The sequence below is a fragment of the Diorhabda carinulata genome, chromosome 10 (assembly GCF_026250575.1).
Source record: "Diorhabda carinulata isolate Delta chromosome 10, icDioCari1.1, whole genome shotgun sequence".
Lineage (NCBI taxonomy): Eukaryota > Metazoa > Arthropoda > Insecta > Coleoptera > Chrysomelidae > Diorhabda > Diorhabda carinulata.
In genome coordinates this window covers 15,819,945-15,841,478 of record NC_079469.1, presented here as the reverse complement: position 1 = coordinate 15,841,478, position 21,534 = coordinate 15,819,945, and the positions used below count along the sequence as shown (strand labels likewise).

General features: G+C 31.6%; 5 protein-coding genes and 1 long non-coding RNA gene across 6 annotated transcripts; 3 read left to right on the top strand and 3 right to left on the bottom strand.

The window, feature by feature from the left end:
• Positions 1-365: 365 nt before the first annotated feature.
• Positions 366-1,497, bottom strand: LOC130898836 (B1 protein-like). The gene is made up of 2 exons (XM_057808376.1): positions 1,368-1,497; positions 366-796 (listed from the first exon to the last, which is right to left on the bottom strand). Exons 1-2 carry the CDS (start codon positions 1,416-1,418, stop codon positions 422-424), a joined length of 426 nt encoding a protein of 141 aa, XP_057664359.1. The 5' UTR covers positions 1,419-1,497; the 3' UTR covers positions 366-421.
• A 3,454-nt stretch (positions 1,498-4,951) lies between these two features.
• Positions 4,952-6,102, top strand: LOC130898835 (uncharacterized). The gene is made up of 2 exons (XM_057808375.1): positions 4,952-5,054; positions 5,722-6,102. Exons 1-2 carry the CDS (start codon positions 4,956-4,958, stop codon positions 6,061-6,063), a joined length of 441 nt encoding a protein of 146 aa, XP_057664358.1. The 5' UTR covers positions 4,952-4,955; the 3' UTR covers positions 6,064-6,102.
• A 159-nt stretch (positions 6,103-6,261) lies between these two features.
• LOC130898831 (RNA polymerase-associated protein LEO1-like) lies at positions 6,262-12,495 on the bottom strand. The gene is made up of 7 exons (XM_057808373.1): positions 11,825-12,495; positions 10,957-11,100; positions 9,370-9,631; positions 8,211-8,649; positions 7,394-7,641; positions 6,557-6,740; positions 6,262-6,453 (listed from the first exon to the last, which is right to left on the bottom strand). Exons 1-7 carry the CDS (start codon positions 11,882-11,884, stop codon positions 6,336-6,338), a joined length of 1,455 nt encoding a protein of 484 aa, XP_057664356.1. The 5' UTR covers positions 11,885-12,495; the 3' UTR covers positions 6,262-6,335.
• Positions 12,434-16,779, top strand: LOC130898834 (uncharacterized). The gene is made up of 3 exons (XR_009059942.1): positions 12,434-12,697; positions 13,332-16,448; positions 16,528-16,779. It is a non-coding gene; the product is annotated as an uncharacterized LOC130898834 (long non-coding RNA).
• On the bottom strand, positions 12,739-18,331 carry LOC130898832 (uncharacterized). The gene is made up of 3 exons (XM_057808374.1): positions 17,917-18,331; positions 15,111-15,247; positions 12,739-15,053 (listed from the first exon to the last, which is right to left on the bottom strand). The coding sequence occupies exons 1-3, from the start codon at positions 18,134-18,136 to the stop codon at positions 14,001-14,003; spliced, it is 1,410 nt and encodes a 469-aa protein (XP_057664357.1). The 5' UTR covers positions 18,137-18,331; the 3' UTR covers positions 12,739-14,000.
• An 813-nt stretch (positions 18,332-19,144) lies between these two features.
• LOC130898830 (probable prefoldin subunit 4) lies at positions 19,145-19,736 on the top strand. Its single transcript, XM_057808372.1, has one exon. It carries the CDS (start codon positions 19,253-19,255, stop codon positions 19,661-19,663), a length of 411 nt encoding a protein of 136 aa, XP_057664355.1. The 5' UTR covers positions 19,145-19,252; the 3' UTR covers positions 19,664-19,736.
• Positions 19,737-21,534: the final 1,798 nt, after the last annotated feature.

The window sequence follows — 21,534 nt, the reverse complement described above, 5'->3', positions numbered from 1 at the left end:
AACTCATATAAAATCCAAGTTATGTCTAGTATTAAAACGCTAATTGGCGCAGTCAGTAGGATATTTCGAAAATTTAAGGTTATGCAATGGACATTTTTTCGTTTCAACGATTATCCGGAACGTTAGAATTTGTATTCGAAAACTGTCGATTCGAGTTTTTATCGAAGAGCTGCAGATAAGTGGACATCGAACGATTCTAGCCCACAAATTTCCTGGGGTAATAAATAACATCGTTCCAACCATTAGGACCGCAAAACAGGAGGAGGTTTTGGAGGATCAATCGAAAAATAATCGAAACCGTTCGATCTAAGTGTTTGTCCAAAAATTGATATAAAGACATGATGCGAATTAGAAAAAATCTGTACTTTAAAAAATAATGCTTTATTATAGTTTTCCGCTCGAATACAAAACATCAAATCGCTTATATTTTTTCAAATAAAGAATCAATCTCGCCGGAAGGAATTACGCTATGAATGCACTTCATACTTTCGAAAGCGGAATTTTCGGGCGAATCTTTCTTCACCAAACATTTTTTAATTAGTTCATCTGCCTTCTTATCGTCAGCTCCGCTTTTTTCAACTAGTCCTCTCATGATCGTTTCATTGAAATCTCCATTTTGTTGTTGTATACCGAATGATTTATTTACGCAAAACAAATGTTCTTTCAGTTTGGGATCATCGGTGAAAACTCCATCTTTGATTTTGAGAATCAAATCCATGTCGACTCCAGATTCCTTGTAACATTTTTTGCCGTTTTCGATAAGCTTAGCTCGAATTTCTGGTGTTAGTACTTCTGCCTGAAATGTATAAAAAAACATCAGCAAATATACAAAAATACAAAGAAGAAATAGAACAGAAAGATATTAAAAAAATTAAAACGATTCCAACTCGTTCAGCTAGTCCAACCGAAACATTACGACGGACAACTAGTTCAAAAGTATCCCACTGATTAAAACTTTACAAAAGGCAAAGAAATTGGTTGGTACCTCGAAGAAAAGAGATACATTCTACCAAACAAAATAGAATCCAGCACGAAATAACTTTAGTATCATATTGTCCAAAGAAGAACAAAGTTGCAATTGATGCAATGAACGATGCAATTGATACAGAAACAGGAGAAATCCAAGGAGCTCCAGGCGATGTCCTATGGTTAGAATATTTATCGAATCTTTTGCTAATACGTCCTCAAATACAGTTTACACCAACATTGAATGAACTGCCTGTGGAATATAGAAAACGTCCAACTTATGTGGGACGTCGCATAAGTCTTCCAGGCGCAAATGCCACGAATTTGCGTGCGAAAAACACATGGCCGACATCGTGTTTGAATAAATGAAAATACAGAAGTTTGTGAAAAATTATTTTTACCTGAGAAGCTTTTATAATACAAAGACCGGCGACTATAATCGGAAATATCATGATCACTAGCAATCAAGCACTGAAAACAAATAGAATGGATGAAAACCACGCGTGTAAAAGAATTTGAGCTCACTTATATATCGATTTCATTTCGAAATTTATATCTGTTCGTAATGATGATTACCTTTTATTTCTAAAAAAGATTTTATCACTTGTTTAAACAATTTCGAATGATCGCCGATTGTGCATGATGATAAAAAATAACGCGGCAATCAGCGAATGACAAAAGATTTTTTTTTCATGGAAATTGTTAATATGAATCGCCATTGTATGGTAAAGCTTTTGTAATGACTGTATGAATAATTGTAATGAAAAGATAAAATTGTCTAGCTCCTTTGTTAGAGAAATTAGGAAAATTTTTTAACCGACCTCGTAATATATGTATTACGTAGAATTGTGTAATACCAAATTTAATATACTTGAACGCTAATGAAATTAAAATCTTGTATCACAACAATTCACGGACAAAAAATGGGTGTTTAAGAACTAATTAATATAATCGCAACCATCATTAATTCAAGGATTCTTCAATTACGATTTTTTTCCTAGACAAATGTTACGTAATATCTTTTGCTTAATTATGAATCTTAACTCTTTTTCTAAGAAGGATATTGTGATATAATTTTTTATAAACTTGAAGATATAAAAAAGTTTGCGTTAGATAATGGAAATGTATAAGGACGTTGATTTGAGAAAATCAGATAATTTCAAATGTCAAGATGATTTTTTTGGCTCTAGAATTTCGAAAAATATCCGATTTCGATCAATTTTTTGTACAAACTTCGTTTTTTCGGCAGATTTATATAAAAAAAAATTAAAACTATTAAATTTTAGGTTAGGTTAGATTAGGTTAGGTTAGGGGGGGGTGCTAAAAATTCAGAACAAATGTTCACATTTTCAACATCCCCCGGCCCACGCCCCATTCCCAATTCCCAGTCAACATTAGTAAGATACCATTTTTTTAACGGAGAAAATTTTCAATTTTTCAAAGTAAAATTTTAATATTTTACACTTGATATTACAATAAGTGATTTTAAGAATGTTTTCGTTCATATAACATTAATAATTACTTAATAAAAAAGTTATAAACAATTATATGTGAGACGACATCAATTTTTAGATGAATTGTTATTATTTTTAATTGTAAAAACATTTTTGTATAATTTTTTTTTTCAATTTGTTCGTTTTATTGTGTAGATTATGAAAAAAAATAAAACAACTCAATTGGATTATTTGTAAAAAAATTATCAACAATTATACGTTAATGAGTACATTTTCATGAACATTTAAAGCCCTGAAACTAATATACATTTTCATTTTTTTATTCCCAATTTTTTTTTCTAATAAATCCGCCGTAAATACGAAGATTTTGAAAAAAATTCATCGAAATCGGATGATTTTTCAATTTTCTAAAGCCAAAAAACGAAGGGAATTACCTTGTTTTATGTATATTTCTACATAATATTGTATATTAGTTTGTATCCCATTAAATAAAATTACTTATGCGACAACACTTTTATACAGTTTTTAATCTTTCTTATCAATAATAAAACAACCATGATGACGTCTCACATATTAAGGCACTGGTTTCCTGCCTTTTTGTACAAAATTTGTTGCGCCCCCTTATTTTTTCTAACAATCTAATCTCATAAATACTCAACTGATATTATAATTTATTGGTTATTTATGTAGTTTCAATATCACTTATTGCGTATAAAAAATATGATACAGAGTGATTTTTCCAAATCGGGTCATAGAATTTAGCTAATACCAGTCGAATGCTTGATAGTAGCATCATGAAAAAATTCAAAATGTGTAAATACTATACCCAATTGAAATTTATGATCAATTTAAACACCCTGAGTGGCTCTAGATATGGTAAAATTATGTTCCTCAGAACTCACCTTGTATGAGAAGTTGATAAACTTTAAAATCGGAAACTAGCCTGCGAAACAAAACATCTTCGGTACCTCTGGTATATAAAAATCCAGTTAGTCATAGTTCTCATAAAACAACTTTATATAGTTTCTTTCAAACTTGTTCTCGAAGAATTTATCGTTTTTTGTAGAAAAAAACATCATTTGTATGAGACTATTAAATATATCATTTAATTAATCCGTTAAAACCTGTTCTACGAAAAAGAATTTATTATGAAATCTCAATCTTATTATAATTCTGAAATTGTGTAATCCATGGTCAATTTCAGCTCATTGCAGTGCCTTAGTTTGATTATTTAACTGAATCAGCACCTAGTTGATTCCCTCTTAAATGTTGAAATTGAACTAAGAAATACTGAAATTAACGTTTTGTTCTCACTCACTTAACACAATTCTCACTTAACGGAAAAATCTGCAAAAGTTCCCACAAAGCCACAATTAGTAGTTTCCAAATCTGGACAAAACTCAAAATTTCCTGCATGAACTGCATCAATCTCGATCTAACATAACCTTTTTCGCATATTTTGGCGGTTACTAAATTTCCAGAAGGATAAATATGTGCTGAAGAACGCCACCTATATAATGATTTCCAAATATCGAGCGTTAACTCGTAACTGTTCCTATTTGTTGGTACTGAGGATATTTTTCTGATTTCTGAACTACAATCTGTTCTTTTAGATTGTAGCTAACATATTTCTTATCAATTTCGAATGTGGTGCTCAATTTTCGGTGAGTCGCTTTACCCAAAGCTTCTATATTCTTTTTGACATTTTTTTTGCTTTCCTGACTCTCTTTCAATTGAAATATCTCCCTCAACACGCCGTCAGTGATTAGATTTCTTCAGATCTAACCAAAAGCACTTTGATGAGGCTCAGATATCAGATTTAACGACAGCTCAATACTCAATTGGACACACACAGAAATCCATCTTGTCACCTTTTCTCTTTTTCCATAAATCAACAATCTACTTGACAAAACTACAAACCCGATCTATAGCTTCGTCGACGATAGCACGCAAAGAAGACTGGCATTGATGCCCAGAATTTGGTCTTGTCTGGACCTTAGAAAGATTCACAAAAACCTGGAGCCTTCTTCAAGACCAGAAAGCTATAAAATCTACAATATCCAGGTTCATCTATATTTAGGAGTATTGCTCATACATTTGGAGTTCGGCTCTCAAGCATTACCCTCAAGATGCTCGACTCAATACTGAAGAGAGTGATAGACAACCCAGAGTTGACCAGAAACTTGGACAGCTCAGATCTTAGCAAGTCTTTTCCGAACACTACAGCATACAGTTCGATATCAATAGGTATCTTCATATGGTAGACACCACCCGAACTACTCGGTTTCCGTAAATAATTGAACAACATTGTCCACAATTTTGAGCGTTGGAAAGAAATAAAAATATCAGATATACCAAAAAATAATTATATCTTCCAATCGATATCAATACATCAAATTTAACTGAAGGTGACTCTGGACAAGTTAACGGACGCGAATATTACAACGGATGAAGCCAAAGACTCCATTAATTATCTTAATTGAATCCTCAAATTCTACGACTATCTGACGGTATAAAAGGTGTTGGGTGAAACATATGAAAGCAGTTCTCCACATCCTTCTTCTAATAACGCAAATAATCATGTTTAAACTAAGTCTTGTTTTGTGTGTTGTTTTTGCAATAAGCGAAGTCAAGGTAATTATACATTTTCTATTTTTTTTCACTCATACACATTGTCTAATTATTACAAAAAATATATGAGGTGTCTAAAATGTATTTAAATAATAGTTGCTACTATTCACCTCTGAAATAAATTCAATATTTCGAAAACGTTGTCAAACGGGGGCTGTTAAACTGCTCTGATAATACATAATACCGTCGAAACTAATCAGTGATTACAACCTCTCCTTGCAATTGCGAACCATACATTTTCTTACTCCTTAGATTTTATGTGGTTTTGTTGATAATTTATTATCACTTTGAGTCTCTATTTTGTTTAAAAGTAAATAATATTGATGTAAATCTAATGTAAAACAAAACTTGTAGTTTCTATCGTAATTTTACACTCTCAGTAATAAAAATTAAAACCGAAAACCTAATTAATGCGTTTCAAAACTCTCCACTACCAAAAATTTGCTTTTCTTTGTGATAAAATTCTAGCAAAAATCGAATTTAGTTTTTTCGCGGAAAACTAATCATTTGTTGGGTTATTCCTAAACAAAATCACAATAACATTCGATATTATTCCAAAATTTGAATTTCTTTGACATACTATTTTCATTATAACTAACAGAATTGAATTTCTATGTTTCTTTGTTCGGCTCATATACTGAATTATTTCGTATAAAAAATATTGTTCTAGCTTGCTCCAAATGATTTCCAAAAACTTCAAGAAACCACTCACGAGGAATGTTTGAAGGAAGCAGGAATCGAACAAGTCGAATTGACTAAAGTATTCGAATCGAAAGCATCCGAAGAAGCGTTTGAAAATTACTCTTATTGTTTTGCTAAAAAATTTGGTGTTATCGGAGAAGACAATAAAATAAACAAAGATAAAGCTAGGGAACAGTTTGAAAGAGTCAAACCTGGATCATCAGAAGTTTTTATGAAAGCATGCGTTCCAGATGGAGAAGTTAGTAAAAAAATGGCTCTGGTTATGTCGAAATGTATAGTTCAGAAGAAAAGAGAACTTTTAAACCAATAATACCATTTTTCTAATTTGAATAAATACTTTTATGAACTAGATATTGTTTTATTCAACACTAGTTGACACAATTTATCCCTGACTGGCTACAAATTTTCATCATCACCTCCAAATAGAGTCCTTTTGAGCCAATATAAAGCCTCCCGACGCTTAATCCAAATTGTTGTTTGTTGTTTTTTGATAGACATTAATGAAAAATGGGAAGAAAAGATTTTTTTATTAAAATATTTCTGTACTAGAAAAATTTAAAAACATATATAATATTTAAATCATTATCCCTCTCCATCATCATTATCTTCTTCTTGGTCTTCTTCATCTTCATCATCACTTTTATCGGAATCATCGGAATCATTAGGTGACGAACTAGATTCCTCCGGCCTATTCACAAACCTGAAAGATAAAATTCATACAAGTGGTAACATACTAAATTTTTATAATTACCAATAAAGTTCAGTAAAATTTTAAAGTACACTAATAATCAAACAAAACTCACCCTTCGACCAATTTGTCAATTTTCTTTTGCCCCTCTATAAAATTGTGTTTCAAAATTGTATTTAACTCTGGATTTTCTTTTGCAGGGTCTTCGGTATCTTTGATCAACGTTACGTGACTGTCGTATAATTCTTTTCGTCGTCTATTTTGTAACAGTTCGCCCAATCTTTTGAAGCAATGAATACCTGAATCATTAAATGTTTTGCTTCAACGGAAGAGTATCACAAAAATAATTTAAAAATTTCATTGTTTCACATAACAAGTGAATTGAGACTTTTTTTTTATATACAACTTGATTTTATTATTCGATGAAGTTGCTTTCAAAGGTGATACAGCGAAATGACCAAGTAATTACCGAGGTGTATGTCTTCTTAGAATCATAACGAAGCTTCTAACAAAGATTTTGATATCGCAAAGTATAGATATAAATGAAGAGCAACGAGGCTACAAAAAAAGGTATAGAGTATAATAAGCCGACCTTCCTATGCTACAAGAATATAATGGCCTAAAAGGGTTAAAAAGAAAGGTTTTTTCAATATTTGAGTTTTGGAAAAATATTCCTGAAATACGTAGGATGACACTTCCTTGCTGAGGAAATGAAATGCTTTTGATTTTTCATTTTTTTTCTGGAAAATCTTTTCGTTATTGATGTTGTCGTCGAAGCTGTAGAATTAAAGATATCGAAACTACAAGTGGGTGAAGGCCTAAAAGGGTTAAAAAGAAATAAAATATTTAAAAAAAACAAACGGATTTAAATAATACGAATCGTTGTACTAAAATTTGTTAAATCAAAACTTCGACTCATTTTCTTTTTCATTTTATAGACTGTTCTACGTACTTTCTTTCTTGATTTTTTCTTCCTTCAAATTCAAATTATTATCTTTGGCAACTTTTCCTATGAATTTTTCCATTTCGTAATAAGAAGGAAACTTTCTGTTGCTAAATTTTTTACTAATGGCCCTGTTGATTTCGTTATAATCCGAATCGACGAAATCCAATTTTGCGTACGTTAATCGGCCGCTATAAGGATTTTTATTTAACAAAGCACAATATTTTTTATATATTTTATCCAAACGATTATTATATCTGGAAAAAAAATGTATACATGAACAAGAATTCGGGTAATTTTGTCAGATTTCTATTTAAAACTATAAAATTTGGTTAGTCGCCTGCGAGGTAGACAACCAAAACAACAAATCCACAATCGGTTTTTCATGTTCGCGTTTGACAGAGATAGAACTTTACCTTGGATCTTCGAACGAATAGAAGAATTTTTAGAACCAAAAATTACGTTGAAATGTAATAATAAAAACCAGTCTAAGAAGCTATAACGTAGGGTACTGGAAAATGATGATGCGGAAATTCTCAGAAAAACGTCTAGTTACATGATATTTTTTATATGGAAGCAATTATTTACAACAGTATGTTATAATCGTGTTTAAAGAAACAATTTATCAAGAAATCCGTTTTATATAAATAAGTGCTTGTAAATCAACTAGAAAGTCAGTAAATAATTGGATGAATTTACATAAATTAGCAATTAGTTAAGTGTTATTGGAAAATTTAGAGGATAGTTAAGTGTTTAGTGTATAAATAGAGTTATCCCACTTTTAAAATAGGAAAAAAAAACATTACAATATACAAATATCAGTTACCTCTCTAATTTTATGAAAGCAGAATCTTCCTCCTCATCGAAATCGACTTCTTGTTCCTCCAGATGTTTTATGACTTTAACTAGTTGTTTAATTGCTTTTTCTAATTTCTGTATATGAGGTATGTAACGTTTTTCCACTTCCACGCTATCGACGTTCACTTGTTCCTTCAAGTATTGGTAAACTTCGTGGAAAGCTTTCACTGCTAATGCGGCACTTTTTTCAGCTTTCTCGGAACAAGACTTTAAAAGGATTTTGAAATCGTTGCAATCTTTTAGATTATCGTTGCGTTTACGGTAATAACTTAATAGCAATGGAATTTTTTCTCGAATTATAGTATATTTTTCATCCTGAGTTTGTTCTTCAATAATTTTTAATAACTGATCTAACAATATAGTATTGGGAGGTTTGTCAGGTACTGAAGGACTAGCTACCGATTCATCTGAAAAATATATGACACAACTTGAAAATGAAAGAAATATGAACACACAACAAGTGATAAATCTGCTCAAGCGGTCACCCTATTGCAATAAGGATAGAGCCAGTACGTCGAAAATGAGTCAGTCCAGAGTTTGCCGTCGTTACCAAGAGACTCTCTGGCCCCAAATTAACCTCAGTCCTTCTATGATTCATCAGAGAACTATAGCTATAGAAGATAAGATGAACTGAAGGATCCGTATAAATACCCATCGATAACAAGATACGTAGAAGGACAAAAAAGTAAAATGGTTGGGTAATTGAAGAAAGAAAAAATGGTTGGATGCAGTTTTGAAGGATATTAGAGAGGTGGAACCGAATTGGAGATCAAATCGCAACCTTTGGAGATGAACTGCGAAATTAGTTGAAAAACGATGAGGAAAGAAAATAAAAAGACCTGTAAATATAAAACTTCTTTTAACAGTCTGCGTATTTTGGGATCAGAATAAGACAAAATGCAGTGTCACATACAAAATATGTTTTTAGGTATAGGTACATACTGGAAATTCCGAAACGACTCACCAAAAAATCTACCGGACTTGTTATAATGATTATAATGGGTCCAATAAATTCGCAAACTTTACTTAAAAAAAAACTCGATGTCAATGATGATTGATATACAAAAATTTTTCAAAAAACACAAAAAAATGTTTATATTATACTATACAAATGTAAAAAAGCGAACCTGATTCTTTAGCATCGAGTATATCATTGATTATGTCATCGATTATTTCATTGTCTTTGCTTGTGTTAGCATCTTCGCTCTCTGCACTGATCACTTGGCAAGATTTGTCCAAATTTTTCGTCGATTCCAAATCATTGTCGGCGTCAATTATTTCTATACTATCATTAACACTATTATTTTCAACGACATCTCCATCATCTATTTGAATTATATCATTATTTATATTAGCGTCAACTGCTTCTTTACCGTTAGTACATTCTACCTACAAGATTTCAGAATATACAGGATGGTGCGAGAAAATTTTTGACTGAATATTAAGGCAACAGTGGCGGATAAGGAAAATGATCAAAGAGAGGGCTGTAAAATTTATTTTTATCCTGATAATAACGAATTATAATGGTATAATCAGGGTAAGTGTTCAATAGAACATCAAGTGGACATCAGCCACGTCTTTGTCAAGGTAAATTGTTTTGGGGAGGGAGGCGTTTTTGCTTTACAGCACCTATAACTAGAAGATATTTTGTACAAGACTCTACACCTCATTGTCCTGCTTCCAAACACATAGACTCCTCCCAAAGGAGGCTATTCTTTGGAGGATTTTTGTGTTCCACTTCCCTAGGTTGATCTGCGAGGAGACCGACCACCAGTTTCATGTCGTTTCTGATCATCATGAGAAGTTCTTGAGACTCCTTGAATTCTCTTAGAGTGTTTCTCCATCTGATTCATTAGCCATCTGTTCAGTTCATTATTGATGTGGCATCTTGTGAGGCCACAGTAGAGTTCTAGTCCAAGGTGTGAAATCGTTTCCTCTTTTTTTGCGAGGCTGCCTGCTTCCTTATTTCCTGGTATACCCTGGTGACCTGGAAACCACATCAGGGTTACTTTGTTTTTATTAACTAGCGCTTTTAAAGTTTGTTCACACTAGTTTGGATGGGATGCTTCAAGTACCTTCAAGGCTTTGCTACCTGAGAGAATGTATATGTGCTTTTTGGTCCAGAAATGCCAGTCCAACTCCTTGTGCTAGCTTTGAACCGTCATAATTGGCGGTCGTTAATTATCACTTTGAATGCATTGTATTGCATGTAATGCATTGAATGTATATCTAGAATACCATCTAAGGCTTTAGTACTTATGTCTTGCCAACAAGCTTGAGACAAGTCTATATAGCTGCAGGTGAACTTGTATCAATCTTCGAACTTACTAGGAGGAAACAACACGTGGGAATGTATGGTGATAGACAAAGAAATGTGGAAGAATTCTTTTCATTTAATTAGAAACATGTAGTGAGATACCAAGTCTGAAATAATAAGATACTTCTAGTCCTAAAACATTGTCATTAAATAAAGATTTACTGGTATCCTATCCAGTGAATTACCATCTGAAGGACATCTAAGAAACTTTCGAAAGCTCTTGTTCTTTTCTGAAAGGAACCAACTGAACACTTCATCTATGTGTAAGTCCATAGACAAAGGCTCACATGGGCCAGTCCGTTGTACACAATAGATTAATACGTTAAAATGAAGTAGATTTATAGCCTTTAAATTATAGCTAATCTAAATAAATTTATATTTATAAATATTTATTTACCTTTTCATCTGGCTTTTTTTTAATTTCATCATCACTGTCATCATCCGATGATAAAACTACTATATCTTGTCTTTTCTCTTTTATCTTCCTAACTTTTGTTATGGATACATTCGGTAAGTTGTTTAATACGTATGGATTTATTCTCTAAAAAAAGAGTTATGCAACCACAGATCATCTATACGAGATCTGCCTATTAAAGCATTAAAATCCTTATTCTAGACAAAAAATTAATTTTTTCTATAAAGAAAATCTCAAACAAATATTAGGTTGTGATATCTCAAAAACGAGGTTAGACATCGAAAATTTTATTCCTCATTTTCGTTTTATTTTGGCCTAATTAACTTAAATTAATTGCCAGAAATCGTACTCTCCCCCCTTGTCCACGACATTTAATAATACATTTAATTCGTATTTGTCTTAAAATTTCGTTCTCAAAAGTTTAGAGAGATCTTCTAAATTGATAAAAGAGGGTCTAGGAATGATACATTTGGATGTAAGAATTGTAAATGTTCTTTATTTTAGATCTAATTCAAATAAAAACAGTTAAAAACATAGTTTCATAGAAAAACGTTTTTATCATCGTAAGCGATTTTCCAAAAAATTTTATTTCTTAGACCTTTTTATACGTTTTTCGTGATGATTTAACTTGATTTAATATTTATTTTGATGGAAAAATAGGTTTAAAAATAACAGTTAAAAATTTTACGTTTCTATCTATAATTCACACTGTAATTGTGGCTAATAAGTATGTGCTGTTATTCAGTTGCAACATCAATTGTATTGGAACATATTTAGCAAATTTCGTTAGTTTATATAAAATGTATTAACAAGTTTTAAAATATGTACCCTTATTTTACAAAACAATTACCTTTTTAGGAGGAGAAACGGTTTCTTCCTCGTCGGAAGCTAGTGTTATTATTTCATCCATAAAACTAAAATCTTGTACGTACAATAATTATTACACTTGAGATCTTCAATTTTTTTTTGAAATTAAAGCAATAAGTAACTAAAACATCTCGTTAATAGGTTAAACATAAATATTCTGTCAAATATGACCATAGACATCTTCGTGTGTATGTTTCCATAGACAAACAGATTTTCAGGAAATTGGGATTACTCCGATCACAATTTGAATATTCGGAAACTAACCCGGATCACGTTCATTTTGGAAAACTGATCAAGTTAATCTCGTAGTCATATGATAGAATACTTTCTACCTATGGACGAATAAAAATTATTTCTAGCCTTATAGATCGGTGAATAAATGCGATAAGCTTTCATTTGTCTATGAAAATGATCTATTTGATCATAGATAAAATACTGAAGATAGAAAGAGACATATAAATGAAAGGTAAAAAGAATCTTATTACTACGAACCGATCAGTGATCAAAGTTAGTTTCCGAACATTCAGATCATGATCGGGTTAAATCGATCATAATTTCCGAAAAGTCTATTTATTCCATTATGTTGTGATTGGTGGAATGAAATAAGGAAGTAGAGATATAAACAAGAAAATGACTTAGAAGTTATTATTTTTCTTGAAACTGTGTTAATTTCATTTCACCAGTGTATTATTATCTGTGGCCCCTACGTAATAATCTGAACAACAAAAAATTTTTAGACTCGAATTTGGAGAAAAAACTCAGATGAAGATATTTATATAAATCGATAGAGGAGAATGATAGAATTTTTGTGGTCATATACAAAGTGTTCGTAATTTTTCTAATTTGAATTTCAAAGGTCGGTTTTTCACGAATTGGTAATTAAAAAATAAATTCAACTTTTTTCAATTATTTGTATTTCATTTATTTGGTTAACATCGACATATCTGGCAAAAGTCTTTTAATAAAAATATCGATATACAGGGTGAATAAGATACAAAATCCAAAATTAATATCAGCTTATTACTGCAGATCTGATTTTTTATTTATTTTTATTTATTTATTATTATTAAAATATACGTAGTGGGAAAAGATCTCCAAGTTGCTTTAACCTTACACAATAAAATGGGGTTATGATGTATTTTAGAAGGTATTTTAAACTTATAATCAATCGAAGTTAACTGTATCCAAGTTAAAGTGAACCTAACCTAATCGAAACTTAATTGAACCTAGCCTCGTCGAAGCTAAAGTAAGTTTAACAAAATTTAAGCTAAAGTAAACCCAAATTGAAACTGAAATAAAGCTGAAGTAAATCCCAAACTAAGCTAAAGAAAATCTAGTTTAATCAAAAAAAAAAGTAAACCAAATTTAATTTAAGCTAAAATAAACCAACCCTAATTAAAGTTTAAGTTAACCTAACCTAATCAAAAAGTTGAATCAATAAAAATGTAACCAACAATTATTTTTTTAAATTTTTTCTTTTCCTTTTTCAGCAAAACCTCCATCTCACGAAAATAATACGACCATAATAAAACCTATCATTCAATTCTCCCCAAAAGTAAGCACTCGACAGATTGAAAAGGAGGACAATTATAGAGCAAGTTAAACAACTGAAAGTGGACCAAAAGTAAACATGTGACAGTCTGAAAAGGAGGATATGGAACAACTGAAAGTACCCCAAAAGTAAGCATTTGAATCTGAAAGGGGCATAATTATAGAGGACGTGGAACAACTGAGGGTATCTCAAAAGTAAGCATGTGACAATCTGAAAAGGACGACAATAATAGAGGATATAGAACAGTTGAAAGGACCCCAAAAGTTAATACGATTGGTGAACATGTTTAGAGAGAGGCAGGATAAAGAAGATTGAAAATAATGGAAATGGAAGAAACAAAATAGTACAGTTAAGTGACCTCAGCTTCGAAGTACACTTTTAATTGAGATAAGCAACAAGAATGACACAAAATACGTGACGAGACACATAATTCTTGCAGGACGTAGGGTATATGGTGGATAAAAGCGGACACACATCAAAAAAATGAAAAAACGATAGCGGAAAAGTATAATTACAAAATGGAGAACGAGAAAATAGTGCCAGGAAGACCGAAAAGTAGATGCAGGGTCAAAAGAGCACAATTCGAGCCGGTACAATTCTTTATACATCAAAGAGGGACAATAGGAGAACATAAATTCATCAAAGCGCAACAAACAACTACTATTTTGTCCAATATATCGCAATCTTCCGGATTACTTCCTTTTTTAATCAAACTAATCGGTATGGTATCTTTGACAATTTTAAATTTATTTTTCATCATTCCGACAATTTTCTTAACGTGAATTCTAACATGGGAAACGTTTCTAGTTAGCTCTATATCCAAAGGATGTAATTGATCCTTAATCTTTATAAAAACTTGTATATCACAATTTATTGATGAATCCTCAGAAGTATCTTCAATTAAAAACCCCCTATTCGCTAAAACAACGTCGCCCGGTGAAATATAATTCAAAAAATCACTATTCGCAACGATTTCTTCGTCTGTAGCCGTCCCTTCACAAGCTTTACTAACGTAACTAACCGTTCCCTGTGGAGTGAACCCTATTAAAAATTTTATAATGTTGTCGTGTTTGTTTTTCGACCAATACTGTTGTTGGTGCGGTTTTTCGATAAAAAATTCGAAACAATCTACAATAACGGTCGTTTTGTCTTGAAAAGCTTCTCCGAAACAAGAAGGTATATTTTTTTGTGCCACTAAACGGTCCGGGAATCTTATTAAATGCTTGAATTTGGTATAAAGAATATTCAAAATGTTTTCGAAATATGTAAAACTGGAGGTCGGGGAAATTTTAAAGTGCCAAGCTAAATCGCAAAAATCATAATTCAACCTCAATTTAATAAGAGCTAGCAGCAACTGATTAAAGCTACTAAGGGCGTTAGTACTTTGGGTAGTGATACTAGTTTCGATAGTTTTGAAAATAATATAAAATGTAACGTTGTAGGTGAAACCTGTATAATACTTCCACTTCAAATCGTTGCTGGTCTCCTCCCGAAGACCAAACGGTGACATGTCCAATTTTTTTTCCAAATCTTCCATTTTTCTTGTAGCGCAACTGAGTTGATCGAATTTCAAGTAAAGATCATTCATGGTAAGATCCGTTTGAGACGCGATACCAGTCTCAACATGTACCGTGATATTTGATTCATCAAGTTTAATAAACTTAAAATAACATCAAGTAAAAATAATATTACAGGCCGTTTGTTTTTACACACTTACCTTACCACTTTTAAATCTTTTTGTGTATAAAATATTCTCATCGTCAGATTGTCTTTCAACTTTTGGAGAATTGCGTCCCATATTTTGAGACGGAATCCAGTCAGGATGACTGTACTCCTCTAAAGCAGCAGGCTTTCCTAACATTAATACAAAATATATTGAAACTTTTCGTCAATACGAAGCGACATATTGAAATATATTTCTAACACACACTTTGCGGTATTTAAAATTCGCGCTAACTGAACTCGCTTTACGCGAACGCATTGATTGATCATTTAAAGCGTGTGACAACCAGTACAATATCAATTGATTGGTCTTTTTAAACTAAAAGAATATGAATTTAAGTTGGCAATTCTATTGATTCCTGATTGGTCGAATTCCGGCCGGTTTTACATAGCACTTTTGACATTTATGACATATGACAATTGTATAAATTATAAACAAATATTTTACATTTTGTTCTTTCTTGCATAATTGCTATTGTTTTATTAAAATATAAAAACAGTTCTTGTAACAACTAATTTGAAAATGGACGCAGATAATATTCCAAATACAGTCGTCTGTAATTGTAGGTCACTTATCGTCTATAGAGAAGTAAAACATTGTGAAGCTGTATAAACAAATCTCAGATGACGAACCAGAGACAAAGGTGATTGCCGTTGTGCTTAAAATTGTAAAAACGTTGGGTAAGTCATCGAAAATAGCATTTTTGTATCTGGGGGAACGGCAATGCTCCCGCCAAGTCGAGCAAAAAATTTTGTCACTGACTGATCGATCTTCAAAACTTTAAGGCACTTCTAGTAGGCATAGAAGCTTCAAATTTTCAATGCAATTACTATTTAGTGTATAAATCACGGAAAAACTAAAATATTTTGCAGTTTCAGTTCGGTAGTTGTAATATGCCGTCAGTTTTGAAACAAAATGTATCAACGCTATTTAAAAAGGCTCTGTTTTGGACAGAAGAAAGCAAATATGAAAATAAAAAACGAAACAAAGAAAAAATTCCTTCTGCCATTACATCAGAAAGTCGACAGGAATACCATGATAAAATAACTAGAAAAGAAGTAGGAAGAAAAAGAAAGAAGTGCTGAAGAGAGGAAACGCAAGCAAGAGGTAAAGAAAACAACACAAAAATCAGTTAAAAGAAAAAAAACTATGATAGACTTTGAAATCTCATATGATAGCGAGGAATGGGAAGAAAGTAGTGATAGCATAGATGTTCAATGAGATAAGGAGGAATCCGAAGATGAGGCCGAATGTGAAAACAAGCAAGAAGTTAATTTAAAATCAAAAGGGAATCTAAAATTCTAAATTTTGTATTGGCAAAGTTTTTGGGAGGTAAAAGGCAAACATTCTTCTACAGATATATCTATGTGGTTAAAAAATTTATAACGAAAATGATATTAAATTTTTTCAGACTGATGGAACACGATATTTCCACAATAAAAATGGAAGACTAAGAAACTGAATTGCAAAATATTGGCGATTGAATAAAATATACTTTTTCAAAGGAGATAGATATTTTTGAAGCTTAAATTCTATTCTTGTACCCAATTTGATTATCTCTCATATTTTATGCCTAAAAATAAAGTTTTTGTCAATAATTGGTGTGTCAATCATTGATACTTGTCAATTGCTAGTGTGTCAACAACTGAATAATAGGTGTCGATTATTGGATCTTAAAAAATATATTAAAATATCGTAAGGGATTCCAATTGTGTCAATTATTGGTACCTTTACCTTATTGTAAAAAAAAGTGATGAGATGGAGTTTTTAAATATGTTTTTTTAGTTTAAAGACAACAAAATCTAATGTATTGAAAAACCTATGCATTATTTTAATTTTGCAATTAACCTACCCAAGTCACTATTCTACAAAACAAAACAGCATGCATCTATTTGAGTGCCCGTTGTACAAGTCCCATCCAAAATTTATATGGAGAAACTGGGGAGCTACCACTTTTTTATCGAATACAATATCTGAGCATCTCATGAGCTATATCTGTATTTTTGAATACAAAAAATCCTGTAATCCGTAACATCTTATCTGATTCTCAACTAGTGCAATGACATCTCTTTTCTATCACATAGTCAACATGTATCCAGTATGATTATGCAATTCCCATATATCTATGATAGATCATCAATAGATGCTATCCCCTCACAATCAATTAGCTCTCTCTACTACAGCCGGAGACTTGCTCCCCTCAATAAATCAGAAACACCAACAAACATAATGAAATTAGAGTTCCTTAGAACCTTAGATTGAAATGTAACTGTAGCTGCCTTCTACTCCGGAATATTGTCAAAATCTTCTGTAGTCTCTCCTTTTACATCTACCCACTCTGCTAAATTGTTTGCCATTCTAGAAGCATCTGAGGAATTCCAGAAAATTGGCTCTAAAAATATCCTTAAAATAACAGATTCCCAAAGTTCACTAATGACAATCTGACAACAATATCCCAAACATTCTATTGTCATTCTTATTAAGAATGAGCTCACTTGCAGAAACAACAAAATAAATATTAATTTTATGTGGATCCCATCAAGGAATGAAAACTTTAGCAACTACCACATTCACTGAAGAAGCTATTTCAAGAAGACCCAAAGAAACTTATAAACTACCCGAAAGACTGCAAACTAACTAATAAAATGTAGATGATTGTAATATTGAATGTATTGAACTTCAATTACTCGCTAATAATCCACGTAGTTGATAGGAATAAAAAAATACAAAATATTATTCCAATAAAATGACGAACTTATAATTTACGTTCAATGTTAAAAATTCTTAAGATATGGATTACCTGTGATAAAATGTTTACTGCAAACCCTCTGGTTCTTTAGTTTAGATTCCGTGAGATCATCTCGATTAATTGCTGCTATCCAGAGCGCTCTCCGTTTCTTTGATAATTCGTTTTTTTCTTTAACAAATCTAAAGCTCAATTCAGCGGGTATTGAAAAAAACCTCACATCATCCCTGTTGGAACGGCTTCCGCAATCGAGTACAAGACATGTTTGAGGCATTTTTAATTATAACTTATACAGTCAATTAAATAAAGAATAATAACAAAAACCACTCTTTAAATAGAGTAATAATACATGATGATCCTGTTTGCCCTTAGACGCCATATCAAAAAATTTTTGACAGTTATTTATGGTTGCTATTTATCTTAAGGTGCAATTTTAGGTTGATGCTTGACGCCGGCTTACAGCGTCAAATGAGGTCACGTGGTACAATTATGATTGGAATGTCATCACAAAACCAGAAATTCTTTAACTTTTTAAATCGGGTATTCAACTCAAAAATGTGACAGTTTACATTTAACGAACACTTTATGTTTATTGGTTAACAGACTATTTGCAGAGGTGATATATTTTACAATTTTTTGAGCGTATTTAAACTTGACGCTTTTATATTTTACGCAGCAAATGTAGAATTGCCCTTAAGCTGAAATTATACCACGTGATCTCATTTGACATTCTAAGCCAGCGTCGAGCGTCCACATGAAATTGTACCTTTATCGTATGCGTCGATGCCATAGACAAATAATAAATTCAATAAAGATTACAGAAAATAAGATAAAGTCATGTACTTAAGCTGGAGGGAAAAATTTGTAATGTATTTTTTTTCAACTGTTCATTTCTTGGTATTAGTATATTATCTCTAAACTCATTAATATGACAAAATTTTAAAGGTTACTGCACTGGCGCAGAATAACGTTATGGCAGTGTATAGGGAATTGAGTTGAAATTTGTGGCACCGTCGTCATTGATATACCTTGAACATCGTTTTAGACTAGAACTACATTAATACTCACAATTACATTGTCTGATTTATGTTTTCATAACCAACTTGAATAAACCGTTTTTTCAGTATCTGAAGACAATAACTTGGTCATCGAAACGCTCGTCTGATAGTATAATTGTGAGTGTTGGCAATCAGTATGTTTAGTATAAACATCAGATTCCAGATATTCCAAATTAGTGCAACTCTATGGTATTCAGTTTTTCAATGTTCCAAAAGAAGAAAAAGTTGACAGTTCAATAAATCCTATAACCTATATAAAATTACTCAACTGTGAATATTCTTCTACATTTCTAAATAAGGAGTTCAGAATTTCAAGTAATTGAGACGTCGAAATGACTTCAACAAACAGTAAAGGTACGTTTCAACCAGATTCTGACGTTCACATCACATATGAAGATCAACAGAAAATTAATCGTTTCGCTAGATTGAACGCTAAATTGGAAGACTTTAAAGACGAAATTAAAACAAAAGAAAATGATCTGAAGAATATTGAAGATGCATGTGATGAAATCGCACTTTTCGACGATGACGAACAGATTCCGTATTTAGTAGGAGAAGTTTTCATCTTTCAAAATGTCGAAAAAACCCAAAAGTGTTTAGAAGAGACGAAAAATAAGATAGACGAAGAAATTAAACATTTAAAACTCAAGTCTAGTGAAGTGAAGGAAACTATGAGTGATTTGAAATCATATCTATATGGAAAATTCGGAAGCCATATTAATCTCGAAGCAGATGAAGAGTAAAATTTATCTTTTATTTACTTTATAATATTATATACCTACAATCATGTTTTACACAATATACTTTCTTTTTAAATAGACTATTTTAAAAACAAATTTTACCCTCAAATAAATAGGTGTCGAATGTTACACTTTTTAAATTTCTGTCTCCAGACTGCTTTCAGAAACTCAACATTCATTGCAGTCTCGAAACCTCGATTATTTCATGCCCACCTGAGACTAAGTCTCGAAAGAAAGTGTGAGACTCCACTCATAGTGACAAGTTTATCATAAATTGTTTTATTCAAATAAATAGAGTGAAAAAAGGGATTGTTGGATGAAGGAATGGGCATATAGAAGAAATGAATTAAGAATGAATGTTTGATATTGATGTTGGGATGAAACCGGGCAGAATAAATTTTAAGGCTGAGAAAAACTTCCATTTAGAGTTAATCTCTTCTCGCCATCGCCATTCTTCAGTTTTTTTCATTTTTTTTTAAGTTTGTGTCACACCCGATAAAAACTTCAGACTCACTACATTATAGTGAGAAAATAAATCTACTAATAATAATTAAATTGTAGATTTTCCTCTAAACTTCATTCCCGTCCCAATTTTCAATTTTTTTTGCAATTTCATCAAATTTTTGCAGTTCTTTATCGCGATTTTCATAAATTATATGCTGGTTATTCCATAAAAACTCATGCAGCTGATAAAAGTTAATCAACTCCATGACTTCATCGTCCATTCACTCTCTTTTATCACTCATTATAAAGAACAAATTTATTTTAATTCTGAGGATATCCTGCTTCTTTTCACACTATTCTCAGCAAACTCTTCTTTTCTTGGGTAATTGTGCATTAAACTTGGAAAAACTCGTAAAATTAGTGGTTTTGTTGGATCTACTTTAGACTAGAAACTGCAAACAAACTCCTATGGCTTATTCTTTGATTTTTTACCCATTTTTGAGGGTTTTCAGTCCAAAATCATTGTTAACTTGAGACTTATCCATTTAACAACAGCTATGGGAGGATATCTTGTTTCCTATGCTAACTACCAATTATATTTGTTTTTTATTTCTTTGATAATTGTGCAATAATATTGTAAAAAATCGTAAAATTAGTGTTTAGTTAGTAAGCTTTAGTTAACCTTATCGAAACTAAAGCGAACCTAACCTAATCAAAAATAAACTGAACCTAATCGAAGCTGAATTACACCAAATCTATCAAAGAGAAAATAAAACTAACCTAATCGAGTAAAAAATAGATAAATTAATCATAACCTTAGCTAAAGTCAACCTAAACTATTATGAGCAAAAGTAAACTTAATCTAATTAAAGCTACAGTAAACTGAATCGAAGGTAAGTAAACCTAATTGAAGTTAAACTAATTCTAACCTAATCGAAGCTAAAGTAAGCCTAATTAATGTTAAAGTAAACTATCCTAATTGAAACTTGAGTTAACCTAACCTAATCAAAGCTGAAGTATACCTAATTAAAATTAAAGTAAATCTAACATAATTGAAGCTAAAGTAAACCTAACCTAATATGTGCTAGAATATCTAATCCTATCGAAGCTACAGTAAACCTAACCTAATAGAAGTTAAAGTAAACAGCACAAGAAACATTCAAGCAATGGCCAATGACCGTGAAAGTTTAACACAATTAATTCGATTTTAATAAATACAAACGTAAATAAATATTGCTTTTTACGTTTTTCCTATATAGACCCTCCAAAATAGAATCTTCAATTTATAAATCTAGTCAAAAATGTCGAACCGGAAGTAAACCAATCCAATTATTGGTAAAACCGAAAGTTCGATCTCGATAAATGGATTCGACAACATCGAAATCGCTAAACTAACGTGATTTTATTATAAACCTATGCCGGGCAGATAC